Source organism: Monodelphis domestica, chromosome 4 (genome assembly GCF_027887165.1).
Source record: "Monodelphis domestica isolate mMonDom1 chromosome 4, mMonDom1.pri, whole genome shotgun sequence".
NCBI lineage: Eukaryota > Metazoa > Chordata > Mammalia > Didelphimorphia > Didelphidae > Monodelphis > Monodelphis domestica.
In genome coordinates, this window is record NC_077230.1 from 337,873,421 (window position 1) to 337,887,893 (window position 14,473).

At 39.7% G+C, this 14,473-nt stretch overlaps 1 protein-coding gene across 1 annotated transcript in view; it reads left to right on the forward strand.

Moving 5' to 3' along the window:
- Positions 1-617: 617 nt before the first annotated feature.
- Positions 618-14,473, forward strand: part of TENM4 (teneurin transmembrane protein 4) — a 749,441-nt gene continuing 735,585 nt past the window's right edge. The window contains exon 1 of the mRNA XM_056826133.1: positions 618-811. Within this exon, the coding sequence (XP_056682111.1) occupies positions 766-811 (46 nt within the window). The 5' untranslated portion in view covers positions 618-765. The remainder of the gene's footprint in view (positions 812-14,473) is intronic.

The following is a 14,473-nucleotide window of genomic DNA, read 5'->3' on the forward strand; positions in this document are numbered from 1 at the left end:
TTGGGTATTCCTAGTTCCAAAATTGGCACTCTACATCTTTACCAACCTGCAAAGTAGGTAGTCTCCATCTTATAGACAAGGAAACTAATGACTTCTTATTAAGAATACAATTTCCTTGCCATTACTCTAGGCTGTCTTTGTCATTATTGTTCAGTCATTTCAATTAAGTCCAAACCTGTGAACCCATTCAGGGTTTTCTTGGCTAAGATACTAGAGGGATTTGCCAGTTCCTTCTCTAGTTCATTTTACAGATGAGGAAACTGAGGCAAACTGGTGTAAGTGACTTGCCCAGAGTCATACAGCCAGTAAGTGTCTAAGGTCAAATTTGAACTCAGGATTAGAAGTCTTCCTGACTCCAGACCCAGCACTCTATCCACCTGCCTCCTACTTGTCCAGGCTTTTTCTCCAGAGCCCTGAATTTCCTGGGAAGGAACCAAGGCATAGGAATGAAAGCCAGCTATAGGTGGTGAATTTCAAGAAGTGGCTTTGCTGCTCTGAAAGAAAAAGACTGCCCCGGGGACCACGAAGTGCCAGTGTGGTGTTATGGGAAGAAACAGGAAGGAGGGTGGGAATAGGGTGGGAGTGAGCAGGTGGCAACTCACTTTGAGGAACTCCGGAGCTTATTAACTTAGGTCCCTGGTGCAGGGGAGCAATCTGGCCGGAGCGCCATGTGTGAAAGATGATTGTGGCTAGGCTGCGAAGGAGGAAACAAAAGCAACCTTGCGGACAGGAGCCCAATTAAGGGGCTGCTGAAGGAACTGAGCCATGGCTTCCTGGACTATAGCCGAGAGATGGAGAAAGAAACAGTGTGGTGAGTTCCAAGCCCCTCAACCACTTGTGCTCACACTCTTCATTTATCTTTAGGAATACTGAGCCTTAGAGGACACTTTTCACTCTTCTGAGTTCCTAAACTTTCCCTCTCTTTGCTTCTTTCCTTTCTCTATATTCTCACTCAGCACAGCTTGTTTGTTTTTTTATCTTATCTCTCAACTGTCTGTTTCATTTGCTTGGATTCAGTTTAGCATTCTTTCTAAATTGTGTTCTGACTCAAGAATTTTAGAACTAGAAGGGACTTTGGAAAATAGAATGTTGAAATACAGAACAAACAGTGTCCGAATTGAGAAAAACATTAGAATAGAAAATGTTGGCATCTGGAGGTATCTTAAAAGATAGCTTGTCTGGGTGGGAAGAGAACTTGGAACAAAGACTGGATTTTAGAATATAGAACCCAAAAAGATCTTGTATCCAAGAATGTTCGGACACAGAACATAGACTGTCAGAGCTGGAAGAGATATTAGAGCAAAGAATGGCAGTGACGGAATGGACTTTAGAATATAGATTGTAAGAACTTGGAGGAACCTTGTCAGAGCTAGAAGAGCCCTAGAATGAGAGAATATTAAGAGGTGGAAGCAGGGTTGTGTTGCTGCACAGTTTACAGATGGCTCTCCAGAAGGAAAAATAAAAAGTATTCAAAACACATTCTGAAGTTTAATTTGCATTATTAACATTTTTCTCTGTCATATTCTTAAGTCTAGCACTCAAAAGAACAACAAGTCAGGCCCCAGTTTGTAGCATTTGCTGTTTTCTGAGATGTAAACGCTGGCACTGAAATTTAACAATCACTTCTCATGAAAGCTAATACAAGCTGGCTCCAACACAACCCTGGGACAAAAGGTCAGATCTGGAAGGGAGCTTAGAGAAGAAATGTCAGTGTTAGAAAGGATCTTGGAACATAGAGCTGGAAAAGACTATAGGGCAGAGAATCTTTGGACATAAAACAGAGGAACTTAGAGCTAGAAGGGGAATTTTGTTGCTTTTGTTCATTCATTTCAGTCATATCTGACTCTTCACAACCCCATTTGGAGTTTTCTTGGCAAAGATACTGGTGTGGTTTGCCTCTTCCTTCTCCAGCTCATTTTACAGCTGAGGAAACTGAGGCAAACAGCATTAAGTGACTTGCCCAGAGTCACACAGCTGCCAAGTGTCTGAGAATGGATCTGAACTCAGGAATGGAGTCTTCCTGATTCCAAGCCCAGTGCTCTATCCACTGGGTCACCCAGCTGTCCCCAGAAAGAAATAGCACACAGATTTTAAGAGCTGAAGAGGCTTTGGCTGCAGAGTTTATTCTATTCCCACTGTTTGTTTGTTTTTAACCTTTGAATGGCAAAATTGTGGACTAGGAATCAGAGATCTGAATTCTAGTGTGGGTTCTGTCTCTAGATGACTGATATTTTTGAATAGCAAATCATTCACCTCCCTTGGCCTCAGTTTCCTCCTCTTTAAACTGAGAAGGCTGGATTAAACCGAGGACTTCTCTATGATTCTATGAACATAATAGTGAATGGGGAATTTTAAAGTGGCTCTTTATGAACCAACTCCCTCACCTGCTGGGCACTACAAGTTGCCAAATTATGTTCATTTATCATTCTCAGGGTCACTCTTTTGAAACATCCTGCAAATGCCTCTCTTTGTATTGTTGTTTCCATTTCTAGTTGGCATGTAAAGCTGCTTTTCTGTTTTCTTTCTCCTTTGCTGGAAATGATAAGGGATGGGAAAAAAGAAGTTGAGCAAAAAAAAACCAACATATTTTTGAAAAGAATATATATATACATTTCTGCAGCCAAAAAATCACAACATTCTTAGAGCACTGTAAAGATTAGACTAAAATGTTTTCCTCATAACAACTCCATGAGGAGGAGGTACTGTGAGTAATATTATGCCCATTTCACAGATAAAGAAATTGAGGTTTCTTCGCATAGCTAATAAGAGCAAGGAATGGAATTCACATCTAACCCTCCTAACTCTAGCACACTTTCTGCTATATTTCACTAGTTTTCACAGTTTTGGTGGTAGTGTTCTGCAAATGCTAAAATTTGAGAAGAAAACCTGAATTTAGACATCTAACATTTTTGTGCTCCTCAGGGTATAATGGGCAGAAGCCTAGCTGGTTAGTGAAAGCGTTATGTGAATTATGTTTGAAATGCCAAAGAAATTCAACTCAGGTGGCTTTTCCTGAGTCATAGCTTCCAGGTCTGGAGAAGAACTAAGTTTGTTAGGCTATAAATGATCATTAAAATCATTCTCTCCTTGTCTTGTTGTTTTACAAACACAGAGCCCCCAAGCTCAGGCAATAAGAAACTTCCTAGATTTGAAAGGACCCTTTTTGAACAGTGCTTGGGACATTGGACTTAATTCCAAGGGTTCGAGGCACATTCCTGCTAGTCTATTTCACTCCCTCTGAGTTACACTTTTATCATTTATAACGTGAGGAATTGCATCTCTTAAAGTCCTTCAAGCTCCAGGGTTCTCTGAAAGTTTAAAGTTTTGCCCATTAAAGCTATTTGTTGCCCATCTGGATTTAATGTGTTTTTGCTTAATTTTCTTTTGGAACACACAGATATAATACATATATAATTGTGTGTTCCAAAGAAAAATTAAGCTAAGACACACTAAATCCAGAAAAATATTCATATATATATATATAGAGAGAGAGAGAGAGAGAACATGTACATATGTGCTCTCTAAAATAATAGATCTAACCAATAAGTCTGTCGTTCTGATTATTACTATTATTGCATTATATAATTATACTATATCTATACCATATGTGATTCCTAATAGCAGCTCGCTTCTATGTCACATTTAAGGATTTGCAAAACACTTTACATACATTAGAATATGTGATCTTTACAGCAACCATGTGAGGTGATTAGAGAGATGAAGATCATATGACCCTGCCAAATGTCATGTGACTAATAAATGGTGGAGCCAAGACTCAAACCCAAGTCTCCTGGCTCCAAGCCCAGAATTTTGTTCCCATTACATCACAGTGCTTCTAACCTCACTAGTGAGAAGAGAACAAATTGCTAGCTCCAGCCCCTAGGATATGCTGAGAGAGGTTCTACAAGGAGCTAAGACCTATTTTCTAATGCCCAAACATCTGGATGCTGCACAGTGGAAAATTCAACCAGCCATCCAAGTATTTCATTTGTACCATGCCAAACCTCCAGATGTTTGGCTGAATTATTCATCCTGGTGGCCTAGAGCACAGAGCATACATTTGCATGATGGCCTGAACTCTGCCTGCCATCCGTAGAGTTTTTTCTCATTGAGGAAGCCCGTAGGGAACAAGTCTACTATACACAAAAGGAAGACACACATTGGCATTTTTTGTTCCACATGAGCCAGATAGACAGCTAATGCAAATGTGACTGGGCCCCAAAGCTATACTGGGGCTTAAGTTCATTGGATTTACTGCTTGCACAGAGAAAAATCTATTGGGAAGCTGGATGGCCAGAGCCAGCTTGCAAAGAGAAAGAAGACTTGGGTTCAAAGCCAGATTCTTCCACTTATTCCCTCTGTGTTTGAGGTCATCACTGAACGCCTTTAGACCTTGGGATCGTTATTTGCAAAGTTCAGAAGCCAAAGCAGATAACCTCTAAGTTACTTATAGCTCAGACGCTGAGTCCCAGAATCTCCTTCCACACGGATTTTCTCTAATTAGTAAGTTCCTCTTTGGATTTCCATTTTGTAGGGGGCCCAAGCCAGCCTTTATTCCTCTCCCAGCCCTGTTCCTAACTTCCCAATCTCTCCATCACCTACCTCCCCTTCCTCTTTCTCCACCCCCCACCCCTCCCCATGCCTCTCTCTCTCACATACACATACACGCACATAAACATATGCTGAGCACCTTTATTTCTAGCTAGTGGACATCATGAAAGCATTGCACAGGACTTGGAACCTGAGGTGAGCCTTGAAGAAAGGAAAGAATTTTGCAACCTGTATTGATAATGAAGGCCTGCACTCTAAAGGAGAGCTTGTGTGGCTATGCCAAGGAAGAAGAAGGTTGGACAAATTCAGAGAACAGATTCTAAACTTTGGCTATAATTCAATGTGTATGAAAGGAATAAACTAAAACGAGGTTGGAAAAGTAAGTTGGTTCCAAGTTACAGAATATCTTAAATGCCTAGTGAATGAATCCGTGCATTTGCCCAGAACTAATTGGGATCTATTAAAAATTTCTGAGCAAAAGAGTGACATACCACAACATGCAGGGTTTGGGGAGTTTGGGGTTTTTTGTACTTTCCAAAGCTTGTTTACCATCTGGAATAAAGGGGAAAAGGTTCTAAAGTTTCTGATTTGGGGAGTAAGAGTTCCTTTGCCTGAGATTATGTAGGTGATACCTACTTGAAGATGGAGTAGTAAACGCTTAGATCTTCTGGAGAGGTTGGAGCTTCTACTGTAGGTGGCCCTGGTCTTGCTGGGAAGACAAAAGCATTTCTGTTTATAGATATATTAGGGTCATAGGACCATGGGTTTACAACTAGACAGGACCTCAGAAGTCATCTACCCAAACCCTTCCTTTTTTTTATAGAGCTAAGGAAGCAGAGGCTCAGAGAGACCACTTCAGATGCTCAATTTGCTTTGACCTCAGTTGACTGGATGATAGAATTGGAAGAATGTTGGATCTTCAGCCAGATGAATTAGCTTTCAAATCTGGGATCTATCTCTTACTAGCTGAGTGACCTTAGGCAAATAAACTCTCCTATCTGAGCCATAATTTCTTCTGCTGGAATTTGAGAATGACTACAAAAGTAAAAATAAGATAGATAGATAGATAGATGTATAGATAGATAGATGGATGGATAGATAGATAGATAGATAGATAGATAGATAGATAGATAGATAGATAGATAGATAGATAGATAGATATTAATGGAAATTATTTTATTATTATCACTTTAAGGTCAGCTATGTATAAAGTATTGCATCTGTACCTCATAACAGCCCTGGGAGGTAGGTGCTATTATTATTTCCATTTTATAGCAGAGAAAATAAAGGCAAACTAAGTTTAAGTGGCTTGCCCAAGATCACTAATTGAATTCTGAGGCCACATCTAAACTCAGGTCTTCCTGACTCAAAATCCAATGATTTATTCACTGTACCATCCAGCAACCTCAATAATAATAACTATTATTTGCATAGCATTTTAAGCTTTACAAAGATCTTTACAATAATTTTGTCATTTGATATTTTTTGCCTTCTGTCTTAATATCAGTTCTAAGACAGAAGAGTGGCAAAGGCTAAGCAATGGCGGTTAAGTGACTTGCCCCCCAGAGTCACTCAGCTAGGAAATATCTGATGCCAAATTTGAACCCAGGTTCTCCTGTCTCCAGGCCTGGAGTTCTATAAATCCCCCCTTATTTGAGTTTAACAATAATCCTGGGGAGTAGGTGCTAGTATTATCCCCATTTTACAGATACAGAATCAGAGATTGACACAGTTCAAATGACTTGCTCAGGGTCACATAGCTAATAACTGTCTGAGGCCACATTTGAACTTGGGTTTTCCTGACTCCAGTACCTATAGTCAGAGAATTTCAGAAATGGAAAGACCTTATAAAAGAGAATGTCAGACCCTAGCACAGTGCCTGGCATATCATAAGCTGTTAATAAGTGCGTGCTAGTTTATTAATTTTTTCATTTTCACATACCCAGTACTAAGTGTTTTATATAAGTGCTACACAAATGTCTAATTGAACTAATCAGGAGGTGTTCTAAGAGTGAGGAGCCAGTATGGCATTTTTGAATAATCCAGGAATAAAATCTCTAGGCAAAATTTTCTTTCTACTCTTACTCCTCTCTTCTCTCTACTTCCTCTTCCCTCCTACTTCCCCCTCCTCCTCCTCCTTTCTCTCTCTCTTTTCCTCTCTCCCTCTCTCTCTCTCTTTCTCTCTCTCTTTCTCTCTCTCTCTCTCTCTCTCTCTCTCTCTCTCTCTCTCTCTCTCTCTTCTCTCTCTCTCTCTTTCTCTGTCTATTTCTGCCTCTCTTTCTGTCTCTGTCTCTCTCCCCCTCTCTCTTTCTCTCCTTCCCTTCTCTCTGTTTTTTTCTATTTTGTTCCTTCTTTCCCTTCCTTCTTTCCTCCCTCTCTTCCTTTTACCTTTCTACTTTTTTCTTTCCTTCTTTTTTCATCTTTCTTTTTTCCTTCTTTCTTTTTTCTTTTTCTTACTTTCATTGATTGAGCATGTTTATTAAGTACACGTGAAAGGCTATGGTGTTAGCTTCTATAAACCTGATCCTGTATGTTCTTTTCTCAGGATAATAGAGAAAGAATTCTTGACTTATAATGAGAACTCTTCAGTCTAATTCACATAATTCTTGAACTCAGAGGTGGTGCATTTGTGGCTGATGGCAAGATCAAGGGTATGACCTTTTTTGTGTATGACTAAAGTAAGATGGAGAGATGGAGGAGTATCTCATAGGGAGTGTGTAGACTGAGGAACTAAACGATTCAGGTGTTTGAGGGAAGAGTAAATATGTATGTTCAAGTCCCCTGGTTTGAGGGTAAAAATTGGGGAGGTGAGAAAAATTGTGAGCCAGATATAGAACTCATTGTGGAAGGAAATAGAGTACTGAGTGTCTGTAGACAACTACCAATGTTTTGATTGAGTAGTAGATATGAATAGTTAAGAACCTCAAAGAAAGAGAGATTATAGAGTGATGAAGGAAAGAGAAGAACCTGAAAGTAGAAGGGAGCATTCTAATTCCCTCCCTCAACCAGTGAATCAAGGGAAATGAGTACAGCAAGTACTGCAAAGAGTAGCAGAGAATCTATATAATGAGGGAGAAGCCAGGTTTCAATACAGCTAGAAGATGGAAAGTGTGAGAGAGGAATAGCTAAGCAAAGGATAAAAGGAAGTTTGTTGCCTATCGAATAGATATTCCAGAGTGCATGGTGGAAGGGCTGGATGGAATAAGGTTGAAACTTTGGAGTGGAAGGATTGAAGGGGATAGAAATGAGAAATTGGATGGTGGAGGTGGGCGATGGGGTTTGGATGATATACTACAGAAGTTCCAAATCCCTGAGATATGAATGGTATGACCAGGTGTGAGATTTCATTATTGAACAGAAGGTGCCACTTCTCTTCCCAACAGAGATTGTAAATAGGGCTGGAGACAAGTACAATATGGGATGAAAGGCATATGGTCAGATGGTCAGATAAAAGGTTCCATTTCACAAGTCCTCATCCCTCCAAAGGCTTTTTTGGGGGTGATTTTGTGATTCTCTGAGTTCACCCAGCTAGTGTATGTTGACCACCACTAATCCCTGCCAATGCACCAAGAGAAAGCTTTGTGCTTTCCCTGGTGCCCTCCCTACCATTGGATCTCCTTGTAAAGTTACAGTTCTGAGCATGAATCTGGGAAGGTTTACACAAGCAAGTAATGGAAATTGCCAGCTCAATTTAAATCCCCTTCTCCCTAGAAATGAAACTTGGGATATTAACATTTGGTTCATAAATAAAACATACTTTCATCATTAGAAGGAGCCACAGAAGTCTTCTGGTCCAACTTGGACTTGATCATGAAGGCTCTCTTAAAGTTGGCAAAAGGTTGGCCAAGAGTACTCCCAACCAAGTAAGAGTAACAGAAGTCATCCCTGTTAGTCAGGTAATTCAAAGACTATGATGTCTATTTTATGGGTGAGAAATTTGAGTCTAGACAAGGGAAGCAATCCAGGATTAGACAATAGCTAAGCAATGATGATGAGCCTCACTCTAGCATCTTAACATTCCAAGTCCAGGCTTTACCCATAGCTCCACAATCAAGGACTCAGCTATCCTCTGTTAGGGAAAGAGATCCAGTGTTGGGAAACTGGTTTTCCAAAAAAGTCAACCCCATCTTGTACTCTGGGATAATTCCATTTATTAAGAACTTTCCTACTTATATTAAATCAAAGTGTGGTCCCTTTTAATCCCTCTCCATTAGCAAACAGGTTGTCTAGGGTTTAGATGAATGCCAATAAAGGAGTTCTTAGCCATTTTTGACATTTATCAGTCTGATTAAGCCTATGAATCCTTCTCAAATTAATGTTATTATGTATAATATATAACATAAAAATGTTTTGTACACAAAATTAATAGCATTGGAAAGGAAACCAATGATATTGAAATTCAGTGATCAGAAATGTATTTTTCAGTTCATGGCCTGCAGGTTAAGAATTCCTGCTTAAAGTCAGGTTTACTGATCAATACCTAGAAGCTGATTAGCAACAATCCATCGGGATCTGCTTCCCTACACCTCCCAGTCCTCTACATGTGGTGGGCAGTTGGTAAGTGGCGTTGACAGATTAAAGAGCAATGAAAGTGACCTACATCTCTTGCCGCCCCCCTACCTGCCTCACTCCCATCAGGTTGGGATGAGTCCCAGGCAACCCTACCTCGAGGCAGAGGGAAACAATTGATGACCCCAAGAGGTCCTGCCCAATCCAGGATCTGGGATGTGTCAGTCATAATAACTGGTGACCACTGGAGGGTTGCAACAGTAGACTTTGTCTGTGAGAATGAACTGGAGCCAGGCTGTCCCATAAATCTGGTCCTTGGCTTTGAAGTGCTGGGGCTGCCAAGGAATATAGGGGAGATGGGGTTAATAGCTAGGTCTCCCTGCAGCCAGGAGGCAGTCCCTCCTGTCTTAGAGTCTACAGCCTGTGACCCAGCTCTGATTTATGGAGACCTCAGATGGCGACAGCCCCCAGATGATCCATATCAGCCAGACTCAAAACCAGAGAGAAGGGAAGAGAGACTGAGTTTACTGTCTGACCTCAGCCCCCAAAGTAAAAGGATATTGGCAGGCTTGACCAGAATAATAATATTGTGCTTTAAGCTGTACAAAGCATTTCTCCCACTGCAAACAACTCTATGAGGTAGGTAACGAAGCTAGGTGATATAATGGATAGAGCAGTTGACTTGGAGACAGGAAGATCTGAGTTATTTACTAGCTGTGTGACCCTAGACAAGTCATTTAACCTTTGTTTTCCTTGGTTTCTTCATCTGTAAAATAGGGATAATAATAGCACCTACCTTGCCAATTTGGTGAAAGGAGGTAATATCTGTAAAGAACTTTGAAAAACGTAAAGCACTGCTTGAGGGCTAACTATAATTATATAATTATTTATGAAAATATTAATATGCCTATTGTGCAGAGAGACAAATTAACACAGAGAAAAGTAAAAGGACTTGCCCTAGGTCATACAATTAAGGTCTTATACCCAATGCGTCTCAGTTTTTTAATTCATTTTAATATATTTTATTTATTTTGCTAAATATTTCCCAATTACATATTAAAATTAAGATTCATTTAAATATTTTAACTGCAAATTCTCTCTTCCTTCCACCTGCCCTCCCTGAGAAAGCAAGCAATTTGATATCAAATATACATATGAAGTTTTACAAAATAGATTTCCATATTAGCCATGTTGTAAAATAAAACACAGACAAAAAAATAAAGTTTGATGAGTATGCTTCAATTCATATTATTTTTAAAGGGGCTTTAAAATAATTTCTATAGAAAAGCCCCAGGAAGATGTTGTTATTAGTGCTAATATCCTTATTTTACATAATGTGGAAACTGAGACAAAGAAAGTAAAGTGACTTGCCCAAGATATGCTAGTAAGAATCAGGATCAGAACTCAGACCAGATTTCCTGACTCCAAGTCCAAAGCTCTAAATTGCCTCTCAGAAACTAGGCTACCTCATCCCGAAATACTCTGGTTTGGCCATTCCTTGTCCATTCATTGTGGGGTCATAGACAAGATGTCTGGGCTTCTCTCTCATCTACACACAGTAGGTGTATTCCTTGACCTATTCAAGCTTCTAAAGACAAAAAACCCAAACAGAGAAACTCTTAGGGAAAAGAAGCTCTACACAATCCATATTCATTCATAAAAGACTTAAAGGTTTAATAAATGGTCATTTCAAAAAGCACATTTATGAACGGTCAATTGGGTATTATATTAGGGTGAGGGGAAGGGTGCTAGACAAAGCCTTTGACTTTGAGACAAGGAAGCTGGATTCCTGTCCAAGCTCTCACATAAAGCTACTGTGTGATCACAAGCTAGTCCCCTAAACATCTGAGCCCTTCTTTCTCCATCAATTAAATGGGGCTAAATATACTTGCCCTCAATAGCAAACAGTGTGGCTATTAGATAATTAAAGTATAAAGTAGTAGATAGAAACTGATAATAATAATAGTGAGCACAGAAGAATTCCAGTTCTGCTGAAACCTTTTAGGAGAATGAAATTAGAATGAAGCATGATACTTCCTACTTCTGCAACCTTGGGCAAATCACTTAACCTGGATTGCCTAACCCTCATTACTGTTCTGGCTTAGAATTAATATTAAGACAGAAAGTAAGAGCTGTTTTTTTTTTAAAGAAGAAGAATGAAGCATAATATTCTTTAGGCTACTATGGAGGATTAAGTGCTGGACTTAGTGTCTGGAAGACCTGGATTCAAATAGTACCTCAGTTTAGCTGTTTCACCTTGGATAAGTAACAAACTCTCTGTGCCTCAGTTATATCACCTGTAAAATGAAACCCTTAGGTTCCATAAATTTTGAAGCCCTTCCAGTTCTAATTTTATGATTCCCATGAAATATTCAAAGTCTTGCCCAAAGGAAGAGGGATTAGAGAGACCTAGTTTTGCCCAAGAGGTGCATCCATGGGTAGAAATTAGAGGGAGTCAGATTTTCATTTCAAATATAACTGAGAATGTCCTAGTCATGAAAACTGTCCAAATGTGGAATTGTCCTCCCTGGAAAATAAAGAGCACTAGTGATTCTCTGCAGTGTGGTGACCCAAGACGGATCCAAAGGACTCATGATGAAAAATGCTATCCATCTCCAGAGAGAGAACTGAGGGAGTCTGAATGCACATCAAAGCATACTATTTTTCACTTTCTTTTTTTGTGTGATTTCATTTTTGTTTTATATGATTCTCCTTCCACAGCATGACCAATGTGGAGATATATTTTGCATGATCACACATGTATAACCTAGATCAGATTGTTTATTATCTCAGGAAGGGAGGGGTGAAAGAAAGAGAGAATTTGGAACTCCAAACTTTGGAAAATAAATGTTAAAACTGTCATTTTGTATTATAATTGGGTGAAATTAAATATATTAAAATTTTTAAATGAAAATAATGATCCCTTTTTCACTTAAGATCTTTCATTTGGATATCACCAAACATATCAGAGGTAGCTTGAGAGTACAGTCAATCAAGCAATGAACTGGAGTTCGCAAGACCAGAGTTCAAATCTGCTCCATGACACTAGCCATGTGACCCTGGGCAAGTCACTTAACCTTGTTAGCCTCAGTTTCCTCATCTGGAAAAAGAGCTTGAAAAAGAAATGGCAAGCCAATCCAATATCTTGGTCACAGCTAGTAAGTATCTGGCAGCAGATTAGAAGATCTCAAGTGAATTATTTTCTTTTTTTAAATTTAATATAATATCTTATTTGCTAACTATTATTATTACTATTATTCCTATTCAGATATGAGTCAGCCTCATTGGTCTCAGAGTCCCCAGAATCTCTGATGGCATGTGCTTACCCCTAATTATTTGGAATACTTCTCTAAGGGATTTATTCTGAGTTCTCCCCTCCCCATTTATAGTTTCCACATGACTCTCATTTCCCACTGCCCTATCCACCTGTGGGAATTCCAAAACCCTGCTGAGATCAGGAGCTTTGGGGAGTTGGAGGGCAATGGAGTGGAGCCTGAGGTCTGCCCTATGAGATTTATACTCCCCAGAAGCTAAGCAGGGTGTCTGGGAAACAGAAATGCTTCCCAGGAGGGAGGGAGGGAGGGATGGGGCACAACTGCCTGTCAAAAAAGATGGATGGTGGGCCAGGCAAGAGTTTTAAATCTCTACAAAGGGGAAAACCAGGATAACAAAGCCTCTGGGCACAATCAACCTCAAAAGTGGCTCTCAGAAATAGTAATTAATACTAATACACTGAGATCATCAGCAGTGACAGTTGACATTTACAAAGCACCTTAGGGTTAACAAAGCATTTTACACACATTCCCTCATTTGATCTTCGTGACAACAGGGATCCACGTGGTCCAGGGCTGAGTCCCCATTTGCAAAATGGGGAAAGGGGAGCTTGGAAAGGTGACATGACTTATCCCAAATCCCACAGATAGTAAGGAGCAGAGCAAGGTTCAAAGTCAGTTCCAGGTCCAAATCTCAGTTCCCCAGCTTCCCTTTCCTTTCAGCTTTGGGGGGAAGGCTGAAAACATTGTTGGCTTTGGAGTGTAGAGAAGTTGAGGCAGCTGGGTGGCCCAATGGATGGAGAGTCAGGCCTGGAGACTGGAGGTCCTGGGCTCAAACATGTCCTTAGACACTTCCCAGCTGGGTGACCCTGGGCAAGTCACTTAGTCCCTATGGCCCAGCCCTTACCGTACTTCTGCCTTGGAACCAATGCACAGTATTGATTCTAAAGCAGAAGGTAAGGGCTTAAAAAAAAAGGAAAGAGTGAAAAGATCTGGGTCCTGAATTGGACATTCCTAGCTGTGTGACTTAAGGCAATTTACTTTGCCTCTAAGATCATCCCTTTCCTCATCTTTTAAGAAGGGATAATGATACTTGCACTACTTACCTCCAAGAAGTTGTAAACAAATCCTTTCTAAGTCGTGATGTTTCATAAAAGTGGGACATATTAATTTGTCAACCATCACAATTACAATTTGTAACCCTTTGTACTTTAGAGATATTTTTATATCACAATATCATTATATTATATTATTATTTCCCAATATATCCATTCCCTGTCACCCCTCCCAGTGATCATTCACTTATTTTTTTCCCTTAAACATTTCCCTTCCTTCTTAGAATCAATACTATGTAGGCAATGGGGGGATAGGGGGTGGTACTCCAAATACTCCAGATCTTCAGAGATTCTGGAGCCTCTGTAACCACTGAGGGTGATTCATATCTGAACAGGACTTGCCCAGGATGACAAAGCTAGAAAGTATCTGAGGTCATATTTGAACCCAAGACTTCTCATCTCTGAACCTGATTCTCAATCTCCTGAACCACCTAGATGCCCCCTGATCATTCACTTTTTGTTTAATTTGAAAAAAATTATTTAATTAATTGATTTAGAATATTTTTCCATGGTTACATGATTCCTGTTCCTTCCCTCCCCTTCTCCCAGTTCCCTCCTATAGTCAACGAGAAGTTCCACTGGGTTTTATATGTGTCATCCCTGATCTTTCCCTTTTAACAAAGGATTAAAAAGGGAAAAATTAATTATTTAACAAAACTCACTAATGTAATTGAAAAATCAGCAAGGGGGTGCAATGGATAGAGTGCTGGATATGAAGTCAAGAAGGCCTATATTCAATTCCTATTTAGAAACTTACTGGTTTTATGACACTGGACAAGTCATTTAAATTTTTTCAGCCTCAGTTTCATCATTTGCAAAATGGAAGTAACTACTTACCAGAATCATTGTGAGGATGAAATAAGATAGTTGCAAAGTATTTTATTTTATTTAACCAAATACCTTAATACACACACATACAATAGATATAGATATGTGCTAGATATTATTATAAACAGTGTCCCAAATCCAGAGTCTCCCACCTTCATAAAGGTATGTTTTCATCTCTTTAGGAATGAATTTGGTAGT